Genomic DNA, 26,011 nt, shown 5'->3' on the forward strand with positions numbered 1-26,011 from the left:
ATCTCCAAAACTGCAGCTCTTGTGGGGTGTCAGACCTATCAAAAGTGGTCCAAGGAAGGAAAAGTGGTGAACCGGCGACAGGGTCATGGGCGGCCAAGACTCATTGATGCACATGGGGAGCGAAGGCTGGCTCGTGTAGTCTGATCCAACAGACGAGCTACTGTAGCTTAAATTGCTGAAAAAGATAATGCTAGTTCTGATAGAAAGGTGTCAGAACACACAGTGCATTGCAGTTTGTTGCGTATGGGGCTGCGTAGCCGCAGACCAGTCAGGGTGCCCATGCTGACCCCTGTCCACTGCCGAAAGCGCCTACAATGGGCATGTGAGCATCAGAACTGGACCACAGAGCAATGGAGGAAGGTGACCTGGTCTGATGAATCACGAGTTCAAGGTGTTGACTTGGCCTCCAAATTCCCCAGATCTCAATCCAATCGAGCATCTGTGGGATGTGCTGGACAAACAAGTCCGATCCATGGAGGCCCCACCTTGCAACTTACAGGACATAAAGGATCTGCTGCTAACGTCTTGGTGCCAGATACCACAGCACAGGTCTAGTGGAGTCAATGCCTCGACGGGTCAGGGCTGTTTTGGCGGCAGAAGGGGGACCTACACAAATTAGGCAGGTGGTCATAATGTTATGGCTGATCGGTGTATAATCATGTTGATTCCTGAAACACGTGATATTCCACACATTATTCATATATTAATATTATTATTATTATTATTCATTGTATTAGCAGATTTGCACCTGATCTTTTCAGCCTGTCTTGATCGGCTCAGCAAGTTTCTAACTCTCCTTTGGAATTCACTCTTGATCTCGTTGCAAACCCAGGCCTCTGGATCAATGCCTTGATCAGTCACCTGTTTGATCATGAATGTGAATTGTTTTGTATTAGTGTAACGCACTGTAGTGTTGAAAAGCACGATTTCTGCATTGATAGTGCAGTCCGATGTATACTCCTTTTTACAGTTTATTTTGCGAAAAGTTAATTTTATTATTTTTTTATTCTTTATGTATATGCGCACATTTTGATAAACAATTGAAGAATCGAAGGTGATGTTACTCGTCTGCCAGGTTGCTAAATGCAACACAAACAGCCCTGTTGAAAAGCGCGTTTTCTGTATTGATGTACACAGATATAGACAGACGGATTCATTTCAAAGCGCTTCATGTTGTATAAAGTACAAAGTAAAATATGCATGTAGAAGCCGGACACAAAGAGGGAGAGAGTCTCGGGTTCCGTTTGTGTCCGGGGTTTATTGGGTTCACAGACGACAAACACAAGGGGCCAAATAAACAAACCAAACGGCCACACAAAATAGGGGCTCCGGGCAGTTAGGGTTGCAGGTCTCGCTCCTTATTCTCAGCGGCTAGCTGCCCTGTCGGCGAGGGAGAGGGATTAAATAGACAGGGCACAGCTGCCGCTGACGTCACAATCGCCTCGGTGCTCATGAGCACCTCATCAGCGGACGTCAGCAGCAGCTGTGCCGTGACAGACAGCGGGCTGTCACAATGCATTTCAAATTTTGATGAATACAAGTTTAATAAAATATGTATACATTTTTTAACTTAATATAAAGCATCAATAATTGTGCTATAGCCATATCTTAAACACCCCCCATCCTCCCAGTCTCTCTCTCGTGACGAGTTAATAATAATAATAATAATAATAATAATAATAATAATAATAATAATAATATTAAACCTGTCGTCAATGTTGGATTTGATAAAAGTGTTTTGGAATCGTAGGTCATTAAAGAATATTCGATCTAGTAAATAAAAAAAATAAAAAATCTGAATATGCAAAGTGCTGATGAATATCCAAATCGGTTATGAACTGTACCCCGTGATGACGTGTGCATGATGAAAAGAAGTAGACCCAATACTAAATACTGAAACAAAAATAGCCCACAATGATAAAAAATAGATAAAAAAATAGCCCTAATGTACTATATTCCAGTTTAATAGGATGTGAGGATTCTACCTTATAATTACACTTTTATTCTCACAGCACTGCTCATGGAGCAGCCACAGTGGGATCTGACTCCAGGTCTCCCAGGCCGCAGTGCACAGACCTTACCACAGCACCAAACAAGAATGCTTCAGAACCACTACTTTTATAAAAATAAATAAAGTTATTTCCCATACAATACCTTTTAACTTTAATAGCCTTTAAAGCAACCACTGTCACACTAGTCACCAGTACAATAGCAAATATGCACAAGTGCACAGCCATAAAATAACCATGGCTCGAGTCTCTTCCTAATGACTCCATAGTGGGTGGAATCAGTAGAGCCTCTGTGCTCTACTCAATTGTGCGAACGCGTGTTGAATATCTTTTCATCTGTAGCAGATTCATTCTGAACCAGAGAAAATCCAGCTTGAGTTATCAGCATTCAATTACTTGCTTGCTTTGTCACTTTGCCTCCAGATAAGCACCACGTTTGGAATTAAAGCTTATTTTCAGTAACTTGGCATGGACCAAACTTTGCTGTGAAGAGTTTGTTTTATTTTTTACTTTTTTTTTTATAACAGAGTAACCAGACTAAATCCAAACTCTGACCCTGCTGCAAATCACTAATCTGAATTCCAGCACTTAAAGGAGGCTTTTCTTGTTTGACATAGGATTTGACCAAACTCACCAAACTAAATTTGTGATTGGCCTAGGGATTGAAGTTTTAATTTGGTGTGAGGGATGGAAACCAATCACAAAACCTTCAATTAGTAGCCCGGTGTTTTGCAGATATTTTAATCAATTTAAATACATTGTAAACACTAAATATAACCTTTAACTTTCTTTACAGTATAGGAAATACTATGGTTCAATGGAATTTATGTATGTTGACCTAGGCCTTGACCCAATCAAAACTTAAACCTACAAAAACTCAGACTCTGATTGGGTGAAAATTGGAAGACAAAGTTTAGTCCTTATGAGTGATCTAAAGATAAACTTTACCTGCTCAGAAAACAATCACACCCAGCTGCCAGAAATGGTTCCTTCTGGTGCATTGCTTCCAGATGAATAATGCTACTGTAGACGGTGGGGCCGGTTCTAGGAGGGGGCTGATCAATCAAAACAATTAAAAGTTGCACCCCAATCCCCCCACGCACCACGGAAATGACAACATCAGCATTCCACCCCCCCCCCCGCTATTACCGTGGACAAGACACCATCAGCAATCCCAAGCCCACCTCCCGATAGCACAGTGGACAAGACACCGTCAGCACCCATCCTCCGCAAGCACAGCAGACAAAGGAAGGAAACCCCCCCCCCCCAGCACCGCAGCCCCCCAGCTGAAATGGTCTAGAACCCCCACTGCCCCCAAACATTTCACAAAGCCCAACAGGGATGATAATTGATATTTACAGCATTTTCAACAGAACCAAAATATGTCATAGCCTAAATGTGTTAAGAAAGTCTTAATCAAGCAATTTTAATCAAGCAATGCCATCAGGATCACACAACCCCTCTATAAATACCCTGCCTGTCTTCTCTAGTATAATATGAAATCAATGTTGAAGCAGTTGCGTCTTATACCCTTCATCATGTTTAGCTCTTCTCCACCTGATTAATTCTGTAGTTTGCTTCCTGCTGTCTTTACCACCTTGCCTGTCTTCAGTATTATACTTTGTGGTTGCAATAACCCTCTGTTGTTCTATCAAAATTGTCTCCTTAATAAAACCAAAGTAGTTTTTGGTTCTATTTTTTTATGGGAGCATTCAGGTTATTAGTCGCACATTCCCATTCTCCTCTCATCAGCGTTTTCCTCTGCTCTTCACAGCCATTAAGGATGTCAATATTTTCTTTGACGAGTCTGAGGGGGTGAACAGCCCCTCCAAGGACGACGATTCACTGCTTCACCCTGGAACACTGACCAGCAATTCTGAGGATGTGAGTCACCTGGAAGCGACTGGAGAAGTGAGTATTGTGTCCCACAAGGGGTGGGGGTGGGGGTGGGGGTGGGGGTGGGGGGGGGCGGGGGGGGGTGGTTGTTTGGGTAGTAGATAATGTTAATTAATTTCGAGAGAGCAAAATCCTAGCATCCTGTGGTAAATTACAAAATTCCCCTTCCAATTTAAATAAAAAAGACACAAGAAAAACCAGGAGTAGATTAAATGTAGGAGTTAGAATCAAATACCTGACACTCATATTGGCACTGTTTTGTCTGAGTGACATTAGAGGAATTCATTGATTAAGTGATTATGTTATTGATCAAACAGTTAATCATCCACATCTCTGGAAACAAATGTGCTTTGTTCAGTTCATGATATCTAGTCTTCTCATTAATCACAATTGTCAAGATATGTGGAACAGTCAATATTAAAGGTCTGAGCCAATTCAGAGTATTGTTACAAATGGCATTTATAACAATATTGAAAATTGAGGGAATATATGGTGTGGTCATGTCTTTCTGCAGTCCACATTTGTGTAAGACAAGGTGATTTTGCTTGTGTTTCTGAAGGAGTTACACTGTCTTTAATTATTTAATGATGGTCTGGTGTGTTCCATTTAATAATTTACCTTCCATCCTTATACAGAGCTATCACCTTAGAGACAGTACTAAGAGACAGGAGCACTGAGGGAGAATTACATTTGTATTGTGTGTGATTTTGGGGTGTGTGTTGTGTGTAACACCCTGATACAAAGAATATAGATCAAATGGTTTGTTATTGCCTTCTGGTAAAAGTGTTGTTCATCTTTCCTTTCTCGTTTTCTCTTTCTTTCCACAGGGAGTCAAAGAAAAGAGTAAATCGAGTGGCCTGTTCTTCAGGGATGGGAAGTGCCGCATTGATTACATCCTCGTTTACAGAAAGTCCAGTCCACAAATAGAAAAGCGAGAGGTCTTTGAGCGCAATATCAGAGCAGAAGGCCTGCAAATGGAAAAAGAGGTGATCATCACTGGTTTGGTCTGTTGCATTAACCATTCTTAAAAACGGGTGAGCTTGGAATTGGGTGTCACTGATGCATAGGGCATAACTAACTGTACAGATGCATGTATCACATAATTTAGTGCAAAGGCGTGAGTATGAAAACATGTGCCTCGGTTCCACTGGCTTAAGCGTCCGTGCCGTGCCATGCCATGCCGGACGAGTCTGAGGACCCAGAGCTTTTTCTGTAAAACCAGGCTGTTGTGAAGTCCGTCCCTCTTGTGGGAGGAGCAGCGACTGTGTGTTTGGTTTGTGTTTCGTTTTAAAAACAGACAGAGAACAACACTACGAGCTACACAGCCTGACGTGGAGAGGACTTTTGTATCTGTTTTATTCTTTCTGCTTTACATAATTGTAAACAGCATAATAAATACATGTTTCTGTTAAGAGATATCAGGAAGAGCTAAACGTGTATAGACAACATTATATTCAGACAAGCATGTTCCCATAAGAATACGTTTCCATGTGCAACAATAATACTAAATAGCAAATATGTATTGTTATTATTATTGTCATCATTTGTGCTAGTATATATGTATGTTAAACGGCACAGCATGACTCCCTTAATTTATTACTCTTACTATTTCTATTTGTAACTGCAAACAATACTTTTTGCCGTATTATCTATAATTTACTTATCAGACGTCCTTAACCAGGGCAAGTTACAGTTGGAACAAAATACACACATTTAACGATGAATCATCCCGCTACAATATAGCAGGTTATAATTGAACTAAAGTGTGCACGTCTCAGTCATGGCGTTTATGGACGCATTTATTAAACCAGTCCTTAATGTTTTAGAGGGAAACCCAGATCTGCTGTATTTATTTATTCATTAATTTAACTTGTAAATGGGCACACGTTAACTGAATCGTGTTCGCCTTCATACTGATTGTCTGCGGATTGTCCTGCACACCATTCACAAAACCACAGCCTGAAACACCGTCCAGTTATTCATAAAATATTAATAAAATCAACTGCTACCGATCCGATTATTATCCTTCAGTTTATTTTAACTAGTCACGGCACTGCACCAGTCCTGTGAAATCCAAGTGTTTAATGGACTCAGATATTAACTGTAAGCAGTCATTGTTTCTGTACGTGGATTTCACTCCATGCTGCTAATAAAACTAATTTCTTAGTGATCGCACACGGCACTTGAGATTATATCTTCCGACACAATGTATCTGATTTCTTCCCTGTGTCTCAAGTCAAGCACACACCTCCAATTCTGAAAGCGAATCATGTCCTCAGTGGGCGAGACGGACGCTTACGGACACGTCTAGCACCAGATTGTTAACCGTCTACAAAACACGCCAGTGGAAACGGGGCAATGGTGTGTAATAATGCCCTTTCAGCAGGATTTGGCATTGGAGGAAGAGAACCTTCCTGGAATTGCCTAACAACCAAAATAGAATGTACCCTTCAAACTTTCTCTGGACTACTTGATTTGGACTTCGGTTTCCCAGTTCTACAGTGTTCCTAGTAGGTTCATTACTTTGTAATACATTGCAAAAGTACAGGGCTTTCCTGTTTCCAGCCCTGTGAGTGAGTGAATTTTCCTCCAGTTCTCCAGGGTTCACTCAAGCCTCCCTGAATAGCTCCTCCTTTGATAGCAAGCTCTAAGATGCTCTCCTTGAGTCCAGTTTTACTTTAAAGCTTTATAGCTCTCCAGTGGTGTGAATCACTTAACCTTTGGAAGGACTTTATTATCAAAGAATGTACTTCTGAATTGCATACAAAAATTGTTTCCCCTCCTAATCGTTCTTTGTCTAATTTTTTTGTACACATCTAGTATATATTGTACTGATTAAACACTTAAACTGTTCGGTTGAATGGTTTCATTAGATAACCCACTCCCAGTTTATCTGCTTTCCATGCTTTCAACGAGATTATAACTTCTCCAGGAATAATTTCATCATAGGATTTTTCCTTATTGCCAATTATTAAATTCCAACCAGTTTTTATTCTCATTTTAACTGGTTCACTGTGCACTTGCAAGACTCCAGAGATTCTACAGAAAACCAAATTAACAGGTTATACATTTGTTCTAGAATGGGGCATAATTCTGCCGTATACATCTGCTTACTGTTTGCACTTCATTGCCTTTTGTTGTGAATCCTCTTGCGATTCTGATGTCACCCTCATTGCACTGCTGGTGTCAGAAAAAAGCTGCAACATCTGTGATTATAACCAGCTTTCTGGGTCCATGGGAGATAATGGACATATCTTTTGTTCCCCTGTTTTCCATCTGCGAGAATGCTTATGTCCTGCAGTATTATTGCTGTCATCTGAAGCGACTGTTTGAGGTTGATGTTTGCCCACATGTGTGCTCTTTCGCATCACTGATATATGATTTGCAGGGACTGTATCGGTTCCTGCACAACCGTTCAGGCTCTGGCTTCGCCTACCCACTTGTTTGGTAAACAGGTGTTAGGTTGCGGTGACAACGTAGAGACTGAGGAGAATTATGGGAGAGCACCATAACCAAAGGGATCCTAGCATAGCCTCTAGCTATTTATCTGCCCTGCATGGCAAACTGTGTAGAAAAGCGTTTCCCACTATCGATTCTAAAGTTCACAGAGTTTCTGTTTACACCCAAGTCCTCGAGCTGTGTAACTGCTTGAATAGTACAATTATTGAGGCACTGACTATACAGCCTTTGCTCAGGATGATACACTCCAAGGTATTTCACAAGACTGCTGTTAGTTATGTAAAAATGCAGACATTCAATAGTTCGTTCCTTCTTTTCCATTAAATTATTTGTAATTTCTTGTAAGGTTTGACCCACTGCGTAGTTAGGAGTTGCTTGTAACCCAGCAAGCTTGTGTTGATATAGATTTATTGGCTTTAGTACTTCACTAAACTAAACCACAAAAGTATAGGTAGGCATTGTTTGATTTTTGTATTATTTGTTTTCTTTTTAAATAAATCAGTGCAGTAGGACAAATATTTTTTGAAGAAATTCTTTACTTATGAGCTATTAAATTTAGTAGACATTTACAATAACTGTGCATTTTCCAGTCACATGCTAAATTCTTAGTCATAGAAATTTGAGCTATTTGGTGGCATCCATAAACTCTAAAATGTATTAAAACCCTTAGCTTACAGTGAACATTTTTGGGAATCATTTTTACCTTTGTTTTTCTAGAACATTGTACAGTTCAATGACACACAGCATACAGATCGGTATGAACAGTGAACATCAAGCCAAGGGAAAACAAACAGTAGGAGCAAATTGCTCCCAGTATTGGCACCAATTTGCATGAGGTTTTATTGCCGATGCGAGCTTTATGAAAATCTTTAGTCCTAAAATGAATTGTTTTCACAGCAAATATATTAATAATAATTTTTCAAATATTATGGACAACTTTTGTATGTATTTTTTTTGTATGTATAAATATGTTTGATGAATATGATTTAATAGTGAAAATTCCAATCAGTTGTAATAATGGCACTGAAACAAAATCAGGATCACCCAGAATAGTATATGAGTTATAAGACGCAAAAGCATTTTACAATCGTACAAACCATGTTCTACAAATAGTCCATAATGTTATAATCTTCTAAAACTGAATTTATTTTCTTCTAATAATACATGGATAAATTCTGCATTGCTAGACATACAGTATACATGTTCAATTTAACCTTACTGGCATTACAGAAACATGAATCCCAGAGCAAACTTAATTTTCCCAAGAACTACCATACTGTAAGTAGTTAACATATTTGTTGGGTTGCACTTAACAGTTCCATTACTGCTTGAATTTAATTACTTCATTATTAATGTGCGAAACATGGAGTCCAGGAGACAGTGGCAGAGTAGGATTTTATCAAGGTCATCCTTCCCTGCTATTAGACAAATCTCAGTGGTAATGGCTGTTCCTTAATATGGTTTAATTTTATACTTGGTAATTAATGCAATATTTGGATGGTGTGTGTATATATATATATATATATATATATATACAGACATGCTCAGATTTGTTGGTACTGTAGAACCCGTCTCTGAAATAAGTGGAGAAGTCGTTGAGATAAAGCAAATAGAACTTTAATCAAGCCGGCTTGGAAGCCCCACGTCAGGAAATTCCTTCAGTGAGGACTTAATGTTTACAAACATGAGTGCAGCTTTATAGGAAATCTTATGGTCGTTTATCCAATCAGAAGGTACAAGTCCGAGTCTGTTCATGATCTGTCTTCCCATGAAGAGGTGATGGATCCAAAAAGCAGATGTCTGTCTTTGATGTGCACTAGGAAGATGCGATCCCACGGTCGTCATTTACCTAGTGTCAATCGCTCATTAACAGAAACAGTTCCTGCCTATCTGGAGAAACAATTAAGTCACAAACAGATTTTAAACAAACAGCTGTAGGCTATTTCGGCACTGTGTGATCTTTTATTACTGACAGGAGTTTCTAACAAATGAACCTTGTTGACCTTTTGCTTAGCCTGCTAAAGCTAATCTGCTCAGTTTGTATACAAGCTATTTCTAATGCTAGTATTAATATAAAACATTATATAATTATCACAAAACACTTTCTTCAACTTTCCTATACAGAGTCTTCAGTACCCTTACAGCTCATTGAAATAATGCTTCATTCCTCCTGAAAAGTGATGAAATTAAAAGCTATTGCATCATGTTGAAGAAACCCTCTTAAATTGACGAAAACGGCAGCGCAGGAACAACTCCTGCGCTGCCGTTTTCGTCAATTTAAGAGGGTTTCTTCAATGTATACTGGCATGCCTTTGGTATGTCATAGAATAAAGCAAAGAAGCTATGAAAAGAGATGAATTATTGCTCATTCTACAATGATATTCTAAAATGGCCTGGATACATTTGTTTGTACCCCTTAGAAAATATAAGAAATAATTGGATTATACTGATATTCCAAACTAATTAGTTTCTTTAATTAGTATCACACATTTCTCCAATCTTGTAATCAGTCATTCAGCCTATTTAAATGGAGGAAAGTAGTCGCTCTGCCATTTGGTATCATAGTGTGCACCACACTGAACATGGACCAGAGAAAGCAAAGAAGAGAGTTGTCTGAGGAGATCAGAAAAAAAATAATATACAAGCATGGTAAAGGTAAAGGCTAAAAGACCATCTCCAAGCAGCTTGATGTTCCTGTGACAACAGTTAAGACAAATATTAAGAAGTTCAAGGTCCATGGACTGTAGTCAATCTCCCTGGGCGCGGCCGCAAGAGGACCCCAGATTGAACAGAAGGATCGTGCAAATGGTAGAAAATGAACCAAGGATAACTGCCAAAAAGATACAAGCTGAACTCCAAGGTGAAGGTAAGTCAGTTTGTGTTCGCACCATCCGTCGCTTTTTGAGCGAAAGTGGCCTCCATGGAAGAAGACCCAGGAGGACTCCACTTTTGAAAGAAAAACATAAAAAAGCCAGACTGGAATTTGCTAAAATGCATATTGACAAGCCACAGTCCTTCTGGGAAAATGTCCTTTGGACAGCTGGGTCAAAACTGGAGCTTTTTGGCAAGTCACATCAGCTCTATGTTCGCAGGCGAAAAAATTAAGCTTTCAAAGAAAAGAACACCATACCTGTGAAACGGATGAGGCTCTGTTATGTTTTGGGGCTGCTTTGCTGCGCCTGGCACAGGGTGCCTTGAATCTGTGCAGGGCACAATGAAATCTCAAGACTATCAAGGCATTCTGGAGCATAACGTACTGCCCAGTGTCAGAAATCTCTGTCTCAGTCGCAGGTCATGGGTCCTCCAACAGGATAATGACCCAAAACACACAGCTAAAAGCACCCAAGAATGGATAAGAACAAATCATTGGATTGTTCTGAAGTGGCCTTTTGAGTCCTGATCTGAATCCTATCAAACATCTATGGAAAGAGCTGAAACTTGCAGTCTGGAGAAGGCCCCCATCAAACCTAAGACAGCTGGAGTAGTTTGCTCAGGAAGAGTTAACACCTGTTAACAGGTGCAGAAATCTAATTGAGAGCTACAGAAAACGTTTGATTGCCTCTAAAGTTTGTGCAACAAAATATTAGGTTGAGGGTCCCATCATTTTTGTCCATGCCATTTTCATTTGTTTTATTATCTACAATATTATGTTGAAAACCAAAATCAAAAGCAAAGTCTGATTTCTATTAAATATGGAATATACAATGGTGGATGCCAGTTACTTTTGTCAATTTCAAGTTATTTCAGAGGTAATTGTGGATTCTTTGTTTTTGTGGAGGGGTACCAACAAATGTGAGCACGTCTGTATATAATTAGTGGCAGGGTTTGGTTTGGTGAAAGATTATATTTCGTATATACAAACACAGCTACCAATCCAATCCACAAATCCGTCAAGTCTCAGTCCATAAACAATGTTTATTTACCCTCTGGCTACTCAAACGTCCCCCCGACAAACAAGGTGTGCTGCAGGAGCCAGGCCAATCAGGCAAGACCTGGAGGTCAGGTGCTTCCCCTGAGTGATTCATCCTCCAGGGCTTCTGGGGAATACAGTGTCCTTAAAGGTGGCCATTATGTGCCCCACCCGACACGGCAGTATATATATATATATATATATATATATATATATAACGATAGGTTATTATCATAACCCCGGTTCCCTGAAAAAGAAAGACAGCCATTACCTAACGGGAAGACCTTCTTACCTGCCAATCATTGAAAACATGTACCAAAGCTGCCCAATAGGGGCCCTGCTGTCAGGAGAGACCCACCACCGGCGTCTGTGAAAAGTCTCCTCCTGATGCAGCTCCCTGCCATTTCTTATCAGGAAAGTTGTCTGGCCTAGCGACCCCTGAAGGGTAATGGCTGTCTTTCTTTTTCAGGGAACCGGGGTTATAATAATAACCTATCATTCCCTTTCAAATCGAAAGACAGCCATTACCTAATGGGAAGACTATACCAGAGCTGTCGCGAGTCCTGATACCTGACTAAGCCTAAACCCACAATAACAAGGATAGCAGAGCCTCATGGCGCCTGAGGGCTAGCAGTTTGAAGTACCTGGGTGCCCAAGCAGAGTGTGTGTAGTCTGCGGTCCTCATCCGATTCGTGTGGAGGGGGATGGAAAGACTCCAGGACAATAGCTTGATTTATATGAAACGCCAACACGACCTTGGGCAGGAAGGCCGGGTTCGTCCTGAGAGTGACTCTGTCGTTGCTTACCGAGAAGATCAGACAGGCTTTATCCACAGACAAGGCGTGAATTTCACTAATTCTCCTTGCCGACGTTATCGCTACAAGAAAAGCTACCTTGAGCGAGAGGAAGCGGAGCTCCGTTGTGGAGATGGGCTCAAAGGGAGCACCGCTCAGTCCTTTCAGCACTAATTCCAAGTCCCAGGCTGGAATTTTGTCCTTTATCAGTGGTCTCAAGCATTTTGCCCCTTTAAAAAACTGGATTGCCAGGAAATGCGATCCCGGGGAAACATTGTCAATTTTATCGTGACATGCCGAGATAGCAGCCAGATAAACTTTCAACGTGAATGCAGATTTCCCTTCTTCAAGCAACTGTTGCAGGAAGCACAGGATTGTCGATATGGGGCACGACACGGGATCCACATTCCTCTCTATACACCAGTTCTGAAAAACTTGTAAGTATATTGGGCCCTGGTGGAGGGGGCCCTGGCCGATTGCAGCGTTTCCACAACATTCGCAGGCAGCCCTAGAGACATCAGACGGTGCCTTCAGGGGCCAGACCCACAACTGCAGCTGTGCTGGGTTGGGGTGCCACAGCAGTCCCTCTGCTTGAGTCAGTAAGTCCCGTCGAAGCGGGAGCTGCCATGGATCCGTGCTGATCATCTGTGCCAGCGTCGCAAACCACAGTTGTCTCGGCCAACGGGGGGGCGATCAGGAGAACTCGAGCTCCGTCCTGGCGATCCTCTCCAGTGTCAGTGGAAGAAGTGGCAGTGGGGGCATACAGCAGTTCCTGCAGCCATGGGTGAACAAAGGCATCCACAACCAGCGGGACACCTCCCGTCTCCAGGGAGAACCACAGAGGACAGTGAGTCGTTGCCTTTGTAGCAAAAAGATCGACCCGAGCTCGTCCCAGCCTCTGCCAGATCTGTTCCACTACCTGAGGATTGAGTCTCCACTCCGAGCTGTCCGGACCTCCTCTGGAGAGGGCGTCCGCCGCTGTATTGTACACGCCCGGCAGGTGTATTGCCTGTATGGAGCGGAGATTGTCTTGCGCCCACAGGAGAAGTCTGCACGCCACACAATGTAGTCTGGGAGAGCCTAAGCCCCCCTGGTGGTTGATGTAGGCCACCACTGACGTGTTGTCTGTCCGGACCAGGACGTGTCTGTCTGCCAGATCGTGGCGAAAGTGGTGCAGCGACAGTCACACCGCTTGCAGCTCCAGTATGTTGATGTGTGCAGCTGACCAGAGGCCGCTCCACACTCCTTGGACTCCCCTCCCACTCCAGATCCAGATCGCCTGTTCCGGAGGCGTCCGTGGTGATGACTTCCCGTCTGTGCGGGCATCCGAGGGGGGATCCGAGGCGCAGATTTTTGTGGTTTCTCCACCAGGACAGTGCCTGCCAGCACGCTGCGGTCACTGTCAGTGGGCGGTGTTTGTGTCTCGCTGGGTGTAGCTTGTGGGCGTTTATCCAGCATTGCAATGGGCACATGTGCATCAGGCCCAGAGGGAGAATATTCGAGTCGGCCGCCATCAGCCCCAACAGTCTTTGAAATTTCACCAGCTGTAGAGTCGATGCCTTTCTGAATGATGCCAGGCACTTCTCCAATGACTCGAGTCTGTCTCTGGACAGGTAGGCAAGCATTTTTTGAGAGTCCAGTCTAATTCCCAGGAAAGTCGGCCTCTGTGCGGGCTCGAGGGAGCATTTCTCTGTGTGAACTGTGAGACCCAGTGTAGTCACGTGACGTATGACCTCCGCTGTGTATTCCTCCGCCTGAAGCCTGGAGTCTGCGCACACCAGCCAGTTGTCCAGGTAGTTCAGGATCCTTATCCCCTTTGTCCTGAGGGGGGCCAAGGCTGCGTCCATGTGCCTGGCCCTGGAAGGCGAAGTGCAAGTATTTCCTGTGCGCCGGGAGGATGGGGACGTGGAAGTAGGCGTCCCTGAGGTCTATTGACGTGAACCAGTCGCCCGGCCGGACGGACTGGAGGATACGCTGTACAGTCAACATGCGGAACGGTCTTTTCTTCAGAAACATGTTGAGGCCCCTCAGATCGAGAATGGGCCTGAAGCCTCCATCCTCCTTTGGCACCAGGAAGTTCCCCGAGTAGAAGCCTGCTCGAGAGTCCTCTGCGGCCACTAGTCGTATCGCTTGTTTCTCCCGCATCACCGCGATCACCTGAGAGAGAGCTTGAGCCCTTTCGGGACATCCGACAGTAGTGGGCAGCACCCCCCTGAAGGGGCAGAGTGGAATTGGAGGGCGTATCCATGGGTCATCGTCAGGCTTGCCATTGGTCGAGTCCGGTCAGGCTTGTGGGGGTTGGGGGTTGGCGATGGCGGCCGCGCACCTTCAGGGACACTCCTGCGGCTTCGCAGGGGGCTGCTGGGCGTCTGTTTTGCCCCTAGGCTTCCAGCTGGAGAGTCTATTCTTTCCTCTCACCGGCGGCTGGGCCCTGCAGCGCTGGTCAGGCTGCGAGCCACTGGGCTGTTGCGGTCTCGCATGAGGTCTCCCCTGCCTCGGACACGGTCTGTTTGGTTGCTGATGTCCCCACAGACAGTGTTGTGGCGGCCGTCTCGTCTGCTGGAGGTCAGCATATTTGGAAGCCGACTCTTTGGCCTTCACTGACCGCTCAATGGAGAGGTCCACTGACTTTCCAAACGTCTGGCCCGGGGTGATGGGAGCATCAAGGAGGATGGACTTCTCTTTGTCTTGGAGCTTCGCCTGCGTCAGCCACAGATGACGTCTGGCGGCCACCATAGCTGCGAGTGATCTCCCCATAGCCTTCGCTCCCTCTTGCAGCAAAGCCGCCATGTAGGCGTTGACAAGCTCCAATTCCTCCACATCCGCCATAGATTGGCGCTCCCTCAGGCGTCCCGTCAGGTGCCCCATGTACAGGATGAGGATAGCCTGCGCATTATTGGCTTGGACAGCTGAAGTTTCCGCAGCATATGCCTTTTTCAGCATCACGTCCATCGTCCTGCACTGTTTATTAGGGCAGAGCAGCTTCTTGCCCAAAACAGCACCCACCTGGACCAGCCTGGACACCAAGTCCCTGATCGGTGGGAAAGATCCCAGTCCCTTTTGTTCCACCCCCGCTGTTGCGTACATCACCTCTGCCTGTCTGGAAGTCGCAGGGGCCAACGCCGGCTGGTTCCATGTGGACTGTACAATGTCCAAATAGTTTTCAAGCAAGGGGAGTGTTTCTGCGGGCCTCGCGATCCTCTCCCTGATGAATCGGTTTTTGGGAACCTGTTCCTGGGCGCACCATGGGACGTCCACCGCCATAGCTGCCCGCCTCATCAGAGCCTTGAACTCCACGCTCAGCCCCTGAAACGGTTCCGACACTGAGCTCGCTCTGTCAGTCTCTTCCGCAAAGGAAAGCGCATCCGAGATATCGGAATGAGAAGCCACGTGAGATAATGCCTCTTCTGGTGGCGGTGGTAGTCGGGGCGGCGGCTGGGGAAGACGGGGGGCTTTCTCTCCAGTCGGAAGATGGAAGACCGTGTTCAGTATTTGTTGTTGAGAGTCCAGCCTGTCCACCAGCACCCCAACTGTTTTTAATAGTGATGCAATCCCTTCATTCTCTTGTCTCCTGCGGCGTGGAGGGGTTCGCGGAGTGGAGTGCCTCGCTGATCGGGAGCGGGAGCGGCTCGCCCTCGGGGATCTGCGTCTCGGAAAGCGTGCTCTCCTCCTAGGGGAGTGTCTGTGAAGAGGTGGAGGTGGAGATGGAGAAGCCGACTGCACTCTCGCTGAGGAGGAGCGGGATGAGGACGAGTGTCTCCACCCTGGAGAAGTGCTCGCTACGGTCCCCCGCAGAGCAGAGCCCACAGAGGAGTGCTGAGTGGAGCTTCTGCTGCGATGGCTGGCAGACGGGGAGTTTCTAGCCCTCTTACGGCACGTTGCCTCAGTAAAAGCCGCACAATGCACACAGCTGCCTTCTCCCGTTCCTGGCATTCCTGGCGTGCTCTCTTAGGCAACACACGCACAGATCGTGTCCATCGTCTGAGGGCAGCTTGCCCTGACATCCGGAACAGCGATGGAAAGCCCCTTTCGGCTTCATGCCTGTGAGAAGGTCCGTCTCTAGATCGTCCACGTCCAGACCCTCCAAGTATATCGACAGCTCTCGTGGTAGAAGCACTTCACCAAAGTCCTCCGCTCTGAGACTGTCCCCCTTGATGATGAAGTCGAGGTTGTCAACGTCGAGGTCTGAGAGATCGACACGGGTGTCCAGAGGTCGAGAGCGGGTCGATGTGAGCTTGTCGAGAGGTTGATGGTCGAGGAATCGATGAGGTAGGTCGATGTCGACAGCGGGGTCGAGGGATCAACGGGGTTGATCGATGTTGACAGTAGAGTCAAGGGATCGACGAGGTTGAACAATGTCGACAAGGTCGAGGGATCGACGAGCTCGGTGTCGAGAGCTGTTTTCAGCGTGTCGAGCGAGTTAAAATCCGCCGACAGAGGTCGAGATCCCAGAATAGTCTATCCTCTCCTATCGCCACTCGAATCTGTAAAAAGGATAAAAATGGTACAGAAAGTAAAATCGTGCAGTAGATCCCAGAGGAGGGACCGATGCCGGCTCCGAGCGAGACTCCTAATGCACACTTACCTCCAAGATTAGCTGAAAACGCAAATAATAATAGAGAAAAGACCGTAGTCTGAGCTCTGAAGAGATAGATATAGAGAAGAATAATCAAAGCATATAATCCGTTGAGGAAACCTAACTCCATAGAGTAGGGGAGCGTACTTCTAAAGCTTCAGGGTCGCAATCGAAACCATCAGCACATTCACTGGCAGATGAAAGAAGAAATGGCAGGAGCTACGTCAGGAGGAGACTTTTCACAGACGCCGGGGGCGGGTCTCTCCTGACAGCAGGGCCCCTACTGGGCAGCTTTGGTACATGTTTTCAATGATTGGCAGGTCAGAAGGCTCTTCCCATTAGGTAATGGCTGTCTTTCGATTTGAAAGGGAACTTAACATCTGTGCACTACAGCGTCTTCACTTCTATGGGGTGCTGGCCCAAATAAGGCAAAAATATATAAAGAAAATTAAATTTTGTAGCCACACTTTTACTTATTAGTTATTTAGACCATTAGTTATTTAGTTATTTAGATATTTATATGTATAGCAGTTGTGTCTGGGATCGGAAGGCGGGTTTTAGGAAATGCGCAACAGTGATTGTGGCAGGGGCAGGGGTTGGATATATGGGAATTAGAAACATAATAAGACAGACATAAAACTACACATGTCCCTCACTACACGCAGAAGTAATTAAACACAAACAATCAAAGTCCATATTCCAGCATCGTGGTTAAGTTCAAATCCAAAGTTCATTACCGTTGTCACGTCATATTTCTGTACTACTCTCTTGTTCTCCCGTTTTCCAGTGCTCCAATGTTCTCCAATTGGCCCTGATAGGACTTGCCTTGATCGCGGTATTATCCAAAAAGCAAAAATGTATTGTGCTTTATAGGTAGTAGAACGTTCTTGTACATTTCTTGGGCTTTCATTTTCATATGTAACCGATGATTGTGTCATCATTTCAGCCTCTTTAATTGTGTAATTGCAGTGGTAAATGTCCATGATCCTGAAGCATACAGGAGTAATAAAGCAATATCAGCTGTTCAGCGCATCTTCACAAGCTTAGATGAAGGTTATTTTACATGCGGTGTCAATAGAGGACCCACAGACAGGGCTATGGCAGTACTGCTCAGCAACTGCTCTCTGTAATTCTCCACAGCAAGAGGAGTGTGTGGCATTCGGAGAGGAAGGGGAGGTGGGAGAGGAGGATAGAGTCTCTCCCTCCATTCCAGCTGAAAATTAGCTGTCATTGTAGCAGTAATAAATTCCTCATCCCTCAGGATCTGTTCACATTGAAGTAATTTGCCCTTGTCTTTGCCTGACCCTGTTTAATTCAGAGCTCTAACTCTGGAGTCAGGAGAAAATAAAAAACAATGCACACGTGGATGTCCGCTGCAGATTAGCTCATGTAGAAAGGTTAGAGTAATGTGCCACGCTGAGAGGACCTGCAGTTAAGTGATTGTGTGTCTGTGTGTGTGTTCCCATTTTCAGAATGCCCAGCACACTGGCGCAAGTTCTGTTCTTATTGTATCGAGGTTTCCCTGTAGATTTGTATTGTCCATGAACAAATGTATATAATTTAAAGAAATATAAAAATACACTGACAAAATATGATTTATTCCTTCGTAAAATATATCTCCACCTATGGTAGTTAACCCCTGACTTTCTATTTTTACTCAGAGGACTTCAAAAAAAGAGAGTATGTCTGAAAAACACATGCTTTAGGAATGGGGATTTATTTGCTTCGGCAGGGTGCTCCAGGTCTCCACATTCCTCTTCCTGACACCATACATTTGAGATTTTGAAAGCTCCATCTAGATAATGTCAAGAGAAAGTATGGATCCAGTGGGGAGGCCTCCAGTGTGTAACCAATATTTTATTAGTGGCAGTGATGTGCCCTTTTTAAATTTTCTTATAAAATGAGATTTCTTGACCTTGAATGGGCAGGTGCAAGGGCACTAGAGTGAAATACAGTGGACTAGCGATGCTTCAGAATGTCTCGATGGGGGAGGTAGACTTACATAAACAAACAGTCTGCACAAAAGACATTGAAATGTAGGTATATTTGTTGGACAGAAAATGACAAATCATTCATTTTCTCCTACATGCCATCCATAGGAGTTTTTTGTTTTTCTCTCCTCCGTGCCTAAATGGTTTATTTACTTAAATGTTCACTCACTTTATTCTAGATCATGTAAAATGTACAGGTCTATATTTGATTTTATTGTATTTATGTTTTTTTATTTTGCTATACGTTTGTTGTATGTTTACCAGTCTGTAAAGCGCTCTGTGGCTACCCTGCGAAGGGTGGTATACAAATAAAAATTGATTGATTGATTGATTGAAATAGTCCCAGTCATTATGTTCTTGTTTTCTAGTATACTATATCGTCGAGTAGAGCCAATTCAGTATGTTGAAATCAACATCTCAGAGAAAATTATTAAAGAAAATAAATATAAACAAATTACAGGCTTAGGCTGGCATTTGTTAAATTGATTGGTTAATTGGTAGAAAACACTGCTAATAAAATAAAAGTAGTTATTTTGTATCAGCTAACAAGTAATATTCAGTTAACAGCCTTTTGTGTTGACTTTGTTTTATTTCTTTTTTATTTATTCCCTAAGTCATGAACAAAACTATTTAAAGTCAGGAGTAGGAAGGAGTTAAAACACACACAAACTGGCCTGTTTACAAATGTTCTTTTTGTGTATTGAAGAATGGCATTTCTGCTCTGAATGAAGCACATTTTCCTTTGCATTTCTGTACAGAGGCTTGATGCTCTGTCATCACTTCAAAACACAGAATGGTGCAGGCCCATTTCCACAATACTCCTTTGGGAACCTTATTTGTGGCGGATCTAGGGACCCATCTTTATCTGATAACAAGTAGCACATATATATTCCAGTATGGTGTCTTTAACACGATTTTTTTTCTTTTTTTTTCAATTCCTAAAATGAAAACTGCTGTGCAATTGTCCAATTGTCATGACTCAGAAAGCACCATGACAAGAGCTAGCCCATTTTTACTCATGTGTCATGTCTATAAGTAAATCACAAGGTAAAAGATGCAAGTGCTCTCTGGGATACTTATGATTTTGCATGTAGGTTCTCTGCACTCTAGTCTTGGCTATTCCTGTACCATATCCGGAGTGATGCAAGTTTCTCCCATAGATGGACCGAGTGCTTGCAGTGACGTCTTGTGGTGAAGCACCCTGAACTTCAGCTGATTGTGTGCAAATTATTTGTTCTGTGTCTGAACACAGGCTTCTGTTAAGTGGATGAAGTTTGTAACATCATCTGGGTCTAGTAGCTTTCAACACTTTGACTCAAATGGCTCTTTAAAAATAGCAGACAGTGTATTGATTCACGGACTGACAGAGCATGGCTAGGTAATGAAAATAGAAGAGAGCCTTAATTGTATTAATAGTATTAGTATCCCTACTCTCATTTTCACCCCCATCTAAATGTTTTGTTAAACCAAGCAGGTTATGCCAGTCTTAGTGCAGATATAATATGGCCCTACATACTATGTGTACCAGTACATCAGTCAAGCATTAGGTTGATTTTAATATTTAATATTTGGTGTTAGAATAAGAAAGAAATGTCTGATAGATCACAAAATTTTATCATTCACTTCATTAGGTGGAAAATGGCAATGGAGAATGGAGGTGTTTTTGCAGATTTTTCTTCCTTCAAGGCCTTGGCTGTATATAGGCCATCTTTGATTAATTTCTAAAATCAGAGTCAGTGGCACTTTCCCCCCAAAATAGAAAATCTAAGCGATTTTCACTTTTTTTTTTCTCCTGCCACACATATCTTTTCAATGAAATCTATAAGGCTTTTCATAAAATAAATGCTTTTTTCTAGCTTAAATAAAAACCAACGTATTTCTCAGGGGAGCTGTTCAATTAGAAATATTGTTATTTGACAGAAGACTTCTGTTGTTTAGCTGTAAGCATTTTTCTACAAACCATAATGTTATACCAATTCTTTAATAAAATACCACTTCTATGAGCTTATCTGTACTGTACTCACTGTACTGACAACAATACCTGCCCACAAACATTATAGAAAAACCTATCTGATGTGTATCACCTCATTATCACCATTATCAGCCTATATCGATCCACTGCTGGTTGAAGGCCTCCCCAAGATGTTTCCACTTGATTCAATCTATAGCTTCCACTTTCCATGTCACCCTTGCAAAGGATTATTTAACCATCCTAACTTTTTTTTTGTGTTCTTCTAGCTCTTTTTCCATCTCTTGGGACCCATTTAATAGATTAATTTGTCCATACTTGACCTGTATATATGAATGAACTTTCTGCATGTCTAATGTATTCTGTGTGTGTTGTTGTTTTGCAGTCCTCCATAACAAACAGCGATATAATTTTTCTGAAGTTGCACGCCCCCTGGGAAGTCCTTTGCAGATACGCAGAGCTAATGAACATACGAATGCCTTTCAGGTAGGTGCAGTTCTTCCCTCTCCATCTTCAGCTACCAGCATTTCATGTTCAGAACACTAAATTTGTTGTTTTAACCTGGTTTCACAGGAATTACATTTTAGACACAAAAAAAGAAAAGCTTGACATTCAAAAGACCGCTCAAAGGGTCTGTCTCCGCTATGGGTGACCTGAAATAAACAGAGGCACAGATAATACAACATTGCTCACAGTAATTATGTATATGTAGGTGGATGTTACCTTGAGTCATTTCTTCTCAATCAGCTTCCAGAAAGTATACTCTATTGCTCCCATGATGCACATGGTAGTGTTTAACTAACATTATTAGACCAAAGTGTATTACCTTTGAAATTCCAATTGAAAAACAAGCTCATTAAATGTAGTTGAATTATTTGCCTGTTTTTTAGAGTTCCAAAAGTATATCGGACTAGATCAGGTCTTCAGTTATACTTGTTTGGTAGCCACAGACACGTGTTGGGAATGTAATGCACAGTACATTGACTTCCAGTTCGGCATACTGGCAGGAGACCCAGCTGTTTAAGTCTCCTAAGGTGATAGTCCTATTCATTATTCAAACACTGGAAATATGCACAGTTGAATGTTACAGAACTGCCTTTGTCTAACTGCAGTTGTACAATCTATTTATACGATGCGTACAGTAAGAACATTTTACTTTTCTTTTTTTTTCATTTGGACAGATTAAATAAATCCAATTCACATTTGAAGTGTGTCTGTGTGTGTGTATATATATATATATATATATATATTACTTAACTGCACACAGAAGAGGTAGTATTGCATGTATTGGTGACTTTAAATGAAATAATTGAGAAAATATGAATAATTGGCAATTAAACAAAATTAATTAAATCAATCTGTAAACCTTAAGCAACGTACATGAAGTAGACAGTTAATAAGTATAAAACAATGGAGTTGTATAGTCAGATACTCTACATGTGAGGTGATGTGGAGTAAGATGTAGGCTGAAGGGGAGTGTTGGCTTTAACTGAATGAGCATGGCTACTAACTACTAACCCTGCAGGGCCTCTTATTGCTCTCTTCCCTGCTGGATTGTACGGAAGCGTATTGCTGCCACACATAAAAGAAAAATATATATCACGTAATTACGTGATAACTATCATGTTTTTACATGTTAGGGACTTATCACATAATTACGTGTTAGGGAATTATCATGTTTTTATGTGTTAGGGAATTATCACGTTTTTACGTGATAGGGAATTGTCACATAATAACAGACTGAACTAGAATACAGGAGACAAAACAGCGATGTCAGACGTTAGGGATTTTGTACGAAATTACTATAGGTTGGGATTTAGCCCTAGGGAAATGTTACAGTATTTGGCTCATGTACACCATGTCATAATAAACATTAGGACACTCAGGTGTATCCTTAAGAAACAACGATTCTTTTGCAAAATGTTTATCTTAAATTAAGCAACATGTACATTTATTGTGCAAAGGTTGACATTTCAATTTAAGTTTTTCAACAAAGCTGTTTTATAAACTAAATCCCATAATACTGCAATTTCACTATGGTAAAATACTGATTATACTAGACATTTCAAGGAATGGAGGTCATATATTCAGAAAATACACATATTAAGTTCAGCATGTGTATAGGCATGTTTTGTGCATGCGTCTATGTATGTTTGTTTTACTCAAGATAATAATAATGTGTGAATGTTACAAATAAGCTTGGGGAGTCATATATACTGCGTGTACAGTGGGGGAAAAAAGTATTTGATCCCCTGCTGATTTTGTATGTTTGCCCACTGACAAAGAAATGATCAGTCTATAATTTTAATGGTAGGTGTATGTTAATAGTGAGAGACAGAATAACAACAAAAAAATCCAGAAAAATGCATTTCAAAAAAGTTATACATTGATTTGCATGTTAATGAGGGAAATAAGTATTTGACCCCTTCGACTTAGTACTTGGTGGCAAAACCTTTGTTGGCAATCACAGAGGTCAGATGTTTCTTGTAGTTGGCCACCAGGTTTGCACACATCTCAGGAGGGATTTTGTCCCACTCCTCTTTGCAGATCCTCTCCAAGTCATTAAGGTTTCGAGGCTGACATTTGGCAACTCGAACCTTCAGCTTCCTCCACAGATTTTCTATGGGATTAAAGTCTGGAGGATGGCTATTCCACTCCAGGACCTTAATGTGCTTCTTCTTGAGCCACTCCTTTGTTGCCTTGGCAGTGTGTTTTGTGTTATTGTCATGCTGGAATACCATCCACGACCCATTTTCAAAGCCCTGGCTGAGGGAAGGAGGTTCTCACCCAAGATTTGATGGTACATGGCCCCGTCCATCGTCCCTTTGATGTGGTGCAGTTGTCCTGTCCCCTTAGCAGAAAAACACCCCCAAAGCATAATGTTTCCACCTCCATGTTTGACGGTGGGGATGGTGTTCTTGGGGTCATTCCTCCTCCTCCAAACACGGCGAGTTGAGTTGATGCCAAAGAGCTTGATTTTGGTCTCATCTGACCACAACACTTTCACCCAGTTCTCCTCTGAATCATCCAGATGTTCATTGGCAAACTTCAGACGGGCCTGTACATGTGCTTTCTTGAACAGGGGGGCCTTGCGGGTGCTGCAGGATTTCAGTGCTTCATGGCATAGTGTGTAACCAATTGTTTTCTTGGTGACTATGGTCCCAGCTGCCTTGAGATCATTAACAAGATCCTCCCGTGTAGTTCTGGGCTGATTCCTCACCGTTCTCATGATCATTGAAACTCCACGAGGTGAGATCTTGCATGGAGCCCCAGACCGAGGGAGACTGACAGTTATTTTGTGTTTCTTCCATTTGCGAATAATCTCACCAAGCTGCTTGGCGATGGTCTTGTAGCCCATTCCAGCCTTGTGTAGGTCTACAATCTTGTCCCTGACATCCTTGGACAGCTCTTTGGTCTTGGCCATGGTGGAGAGTTTGGAATCTGATTGTTTGATTCCTTCTGTGGACAGGTGTCTTTTATACAGGTAATGAGCTGAGATTAGGAGCACTCCTATGCTCTGTTTGTCCATGATCACACACATATTCCTGATCTTCAAATAGTAATGTTTGTAGGAGCCAATTTATGTATTAATAAACATTTATAATATATGTTTTGTTTAACTTGTATTTCTGTATGTTGCATTGAGTATACATAATTAAATTATTTTTCATTTGATAACTTGATAATTAATGTAATTGATAATTGGGTGAAATAGTGAAATAGTTCAGGAAATTGGATGGTGTGGGGGATAGATGGTGTATTGTTTGGGTCACAGACCGGTTTTCAACCACCTGTACCTTGTTTTGAAGAAAATGTGTAAATAAAGATGATGTAAATAATATCTGGACGCATGGACTTTGATTAAAGCGAAACGGTGCGTTGCTATTTTCACAGATATTTTCAAGATTGATTGTGTTTGTGATTTAAAAAGTCATTGGATAAGTATTGAGTTAGTAGCAACCTAAAGTAAGTTCGTACAAAAAATCCTCAACGTCTGACATCATTGTTTTGTCTCCTGTATTCTAGTTCAGTTTGTTATTATGTGACAATTCCCTATCACGTAAAAACATGATAATTCCCTAACACGTAATTACGTGATCAGTCCCTAACACGTAAAAATGTGATAGTTATCATGTAATTACGTGATATATATATATTTTTTTTAATGTGTGGCAGCAATATGCTTCCGTAGGATTGGCCGGTTGTGATTGGTAATTGAAAAGTGCACTTTGATTGCTTTAGTCTTGTCTTAAATGCTACACATTAACCTGAGAAGCTGCAGCCAAAAAATACAAAAATTTGATGTTAAAATTATTTCTTGATCAATTATTTTGAGTTGAAAGAAAATCAAAAAGCTATATTAAAACCTAAATATTTTATTACTTGTCATGACTAAGTTGTTTTTTGTTTTAGTTTTTTTTCATCCTCCAGTTGATTTGGTTGAGGAATTGCCACTCCTTTGATTTAATTTTGATCACATTCCCATTAAAGTACTTGGTTGTTCACTAACGCATTGTATTTAGCCACGCATGTACCACAATGTCATTACTTTTAATATGTGCTGTGCTGTGCGATCAGTGTGATCTCAAGCAGATGCAGAAAATAATTTAAATTTTGTTTTCCTTAGAGGCCTTAAGTGGTGTTTTCACTTTCCCCTTTGGATATTATTCATTTCTGAGAATTGAACTCTGTAGTTTTACATCAGAACCGTCACTTCTCCTTGTTGGTCCTCACGTCACTTCTCCACTCGTTGCTAAAGAAAAGACATTTCCACGATAATTTAACACTCAAGGGCCTGAAAGGATCATTCTAAAATGTTATCTGAGAGCATCGGATGTGTAATCATGTCCCTTTAAAATCTCTATGCAGCTCTTGCCCCAGTAGTGCTGACCATGGCAAGGAAATCAAAGCATTCTGGGATCCTTGCATTAAATGGGTCCATACATCACTTGTTAACAGGCATTAATAATGAATGCATTTCATACACAGCCCTTTTCAATTTACCCACATTGAAAAAGCATCTGTATCTATAAATTCCAGCAGTCAATATACAGTAATGCAGAAGCCCTGGGTATTTGTTGCTGATTTGTGTTTTCCGTGTGTTTAGTAATTGATGAGTCCAGTGATCACAGATTTAAGCCGACCAAGAGCAGGCAGTCCAAAGGGTGAAATTCAGCTCAAAGGAGCTCTAACTATTGCACTATATCTTAATTTCAAATCCTGCCCCAAACAAAACCTTGAACTTTTAAAACTGTGGAGGAGAACAAAACTAAATGAGGGCATATAAACAATCAACAGCAAACTGCCACATCTCCAGTTAAACATTTTTTGTGCATGGTTTCAAAAAGGTGAAATTAACAAAAGACAATTTGACTTTCTGCTTCGAAGTGAAATGACCTACATTTGA

At 42.3% G+C, this 26,011-nt stretch overlaps 1 protein-coding gene across 1 annotated transcript in view; it reads left to right on the forward strand.

Annotated features, from left to right (window-relative positions):
* The window catches only part of LOC136750401 (anoctamin-4), an 85,876-nt gene that overhangs the window by 19,731 nt on the left and 40,134 nt on the right, over positions 1 to 26,011 (forward strand). The window contains exons 3-5 of the mRNA XM_066705464.1: positions 3,784 to 3,920; positions 4,733 to 4,891; positions 20,990 to 21,090. Coding sequence (XP_066561561.1) covers positions 3,784 to 3,920; positions 4,733 to 4,891; positions 20,990 to 21,090 — 397 coding nt within the window. The remainder of the gene's footprint in view (positions 1 to 3,783; positions 3,921 to 4,732; positions 4,892 to 20,989; positions 21,091 to 26,011) is intronic.

The sequence above is a fragment of the Amia ocellicauda genome, chromosome 5 (assembly GCF_036373705.1).
Source record: "Amia ocellicauda isolate fAmiCal2 chromosome 5, fAmiCal2.hap1, whole genome shotgun sequence".
Classification (NCBI taxonomy): Eukaryota; Metazoa; Chordata; class Actinopteri; order Amiiformes; family Amiidae; genus Amia; species Amia ocellicauda.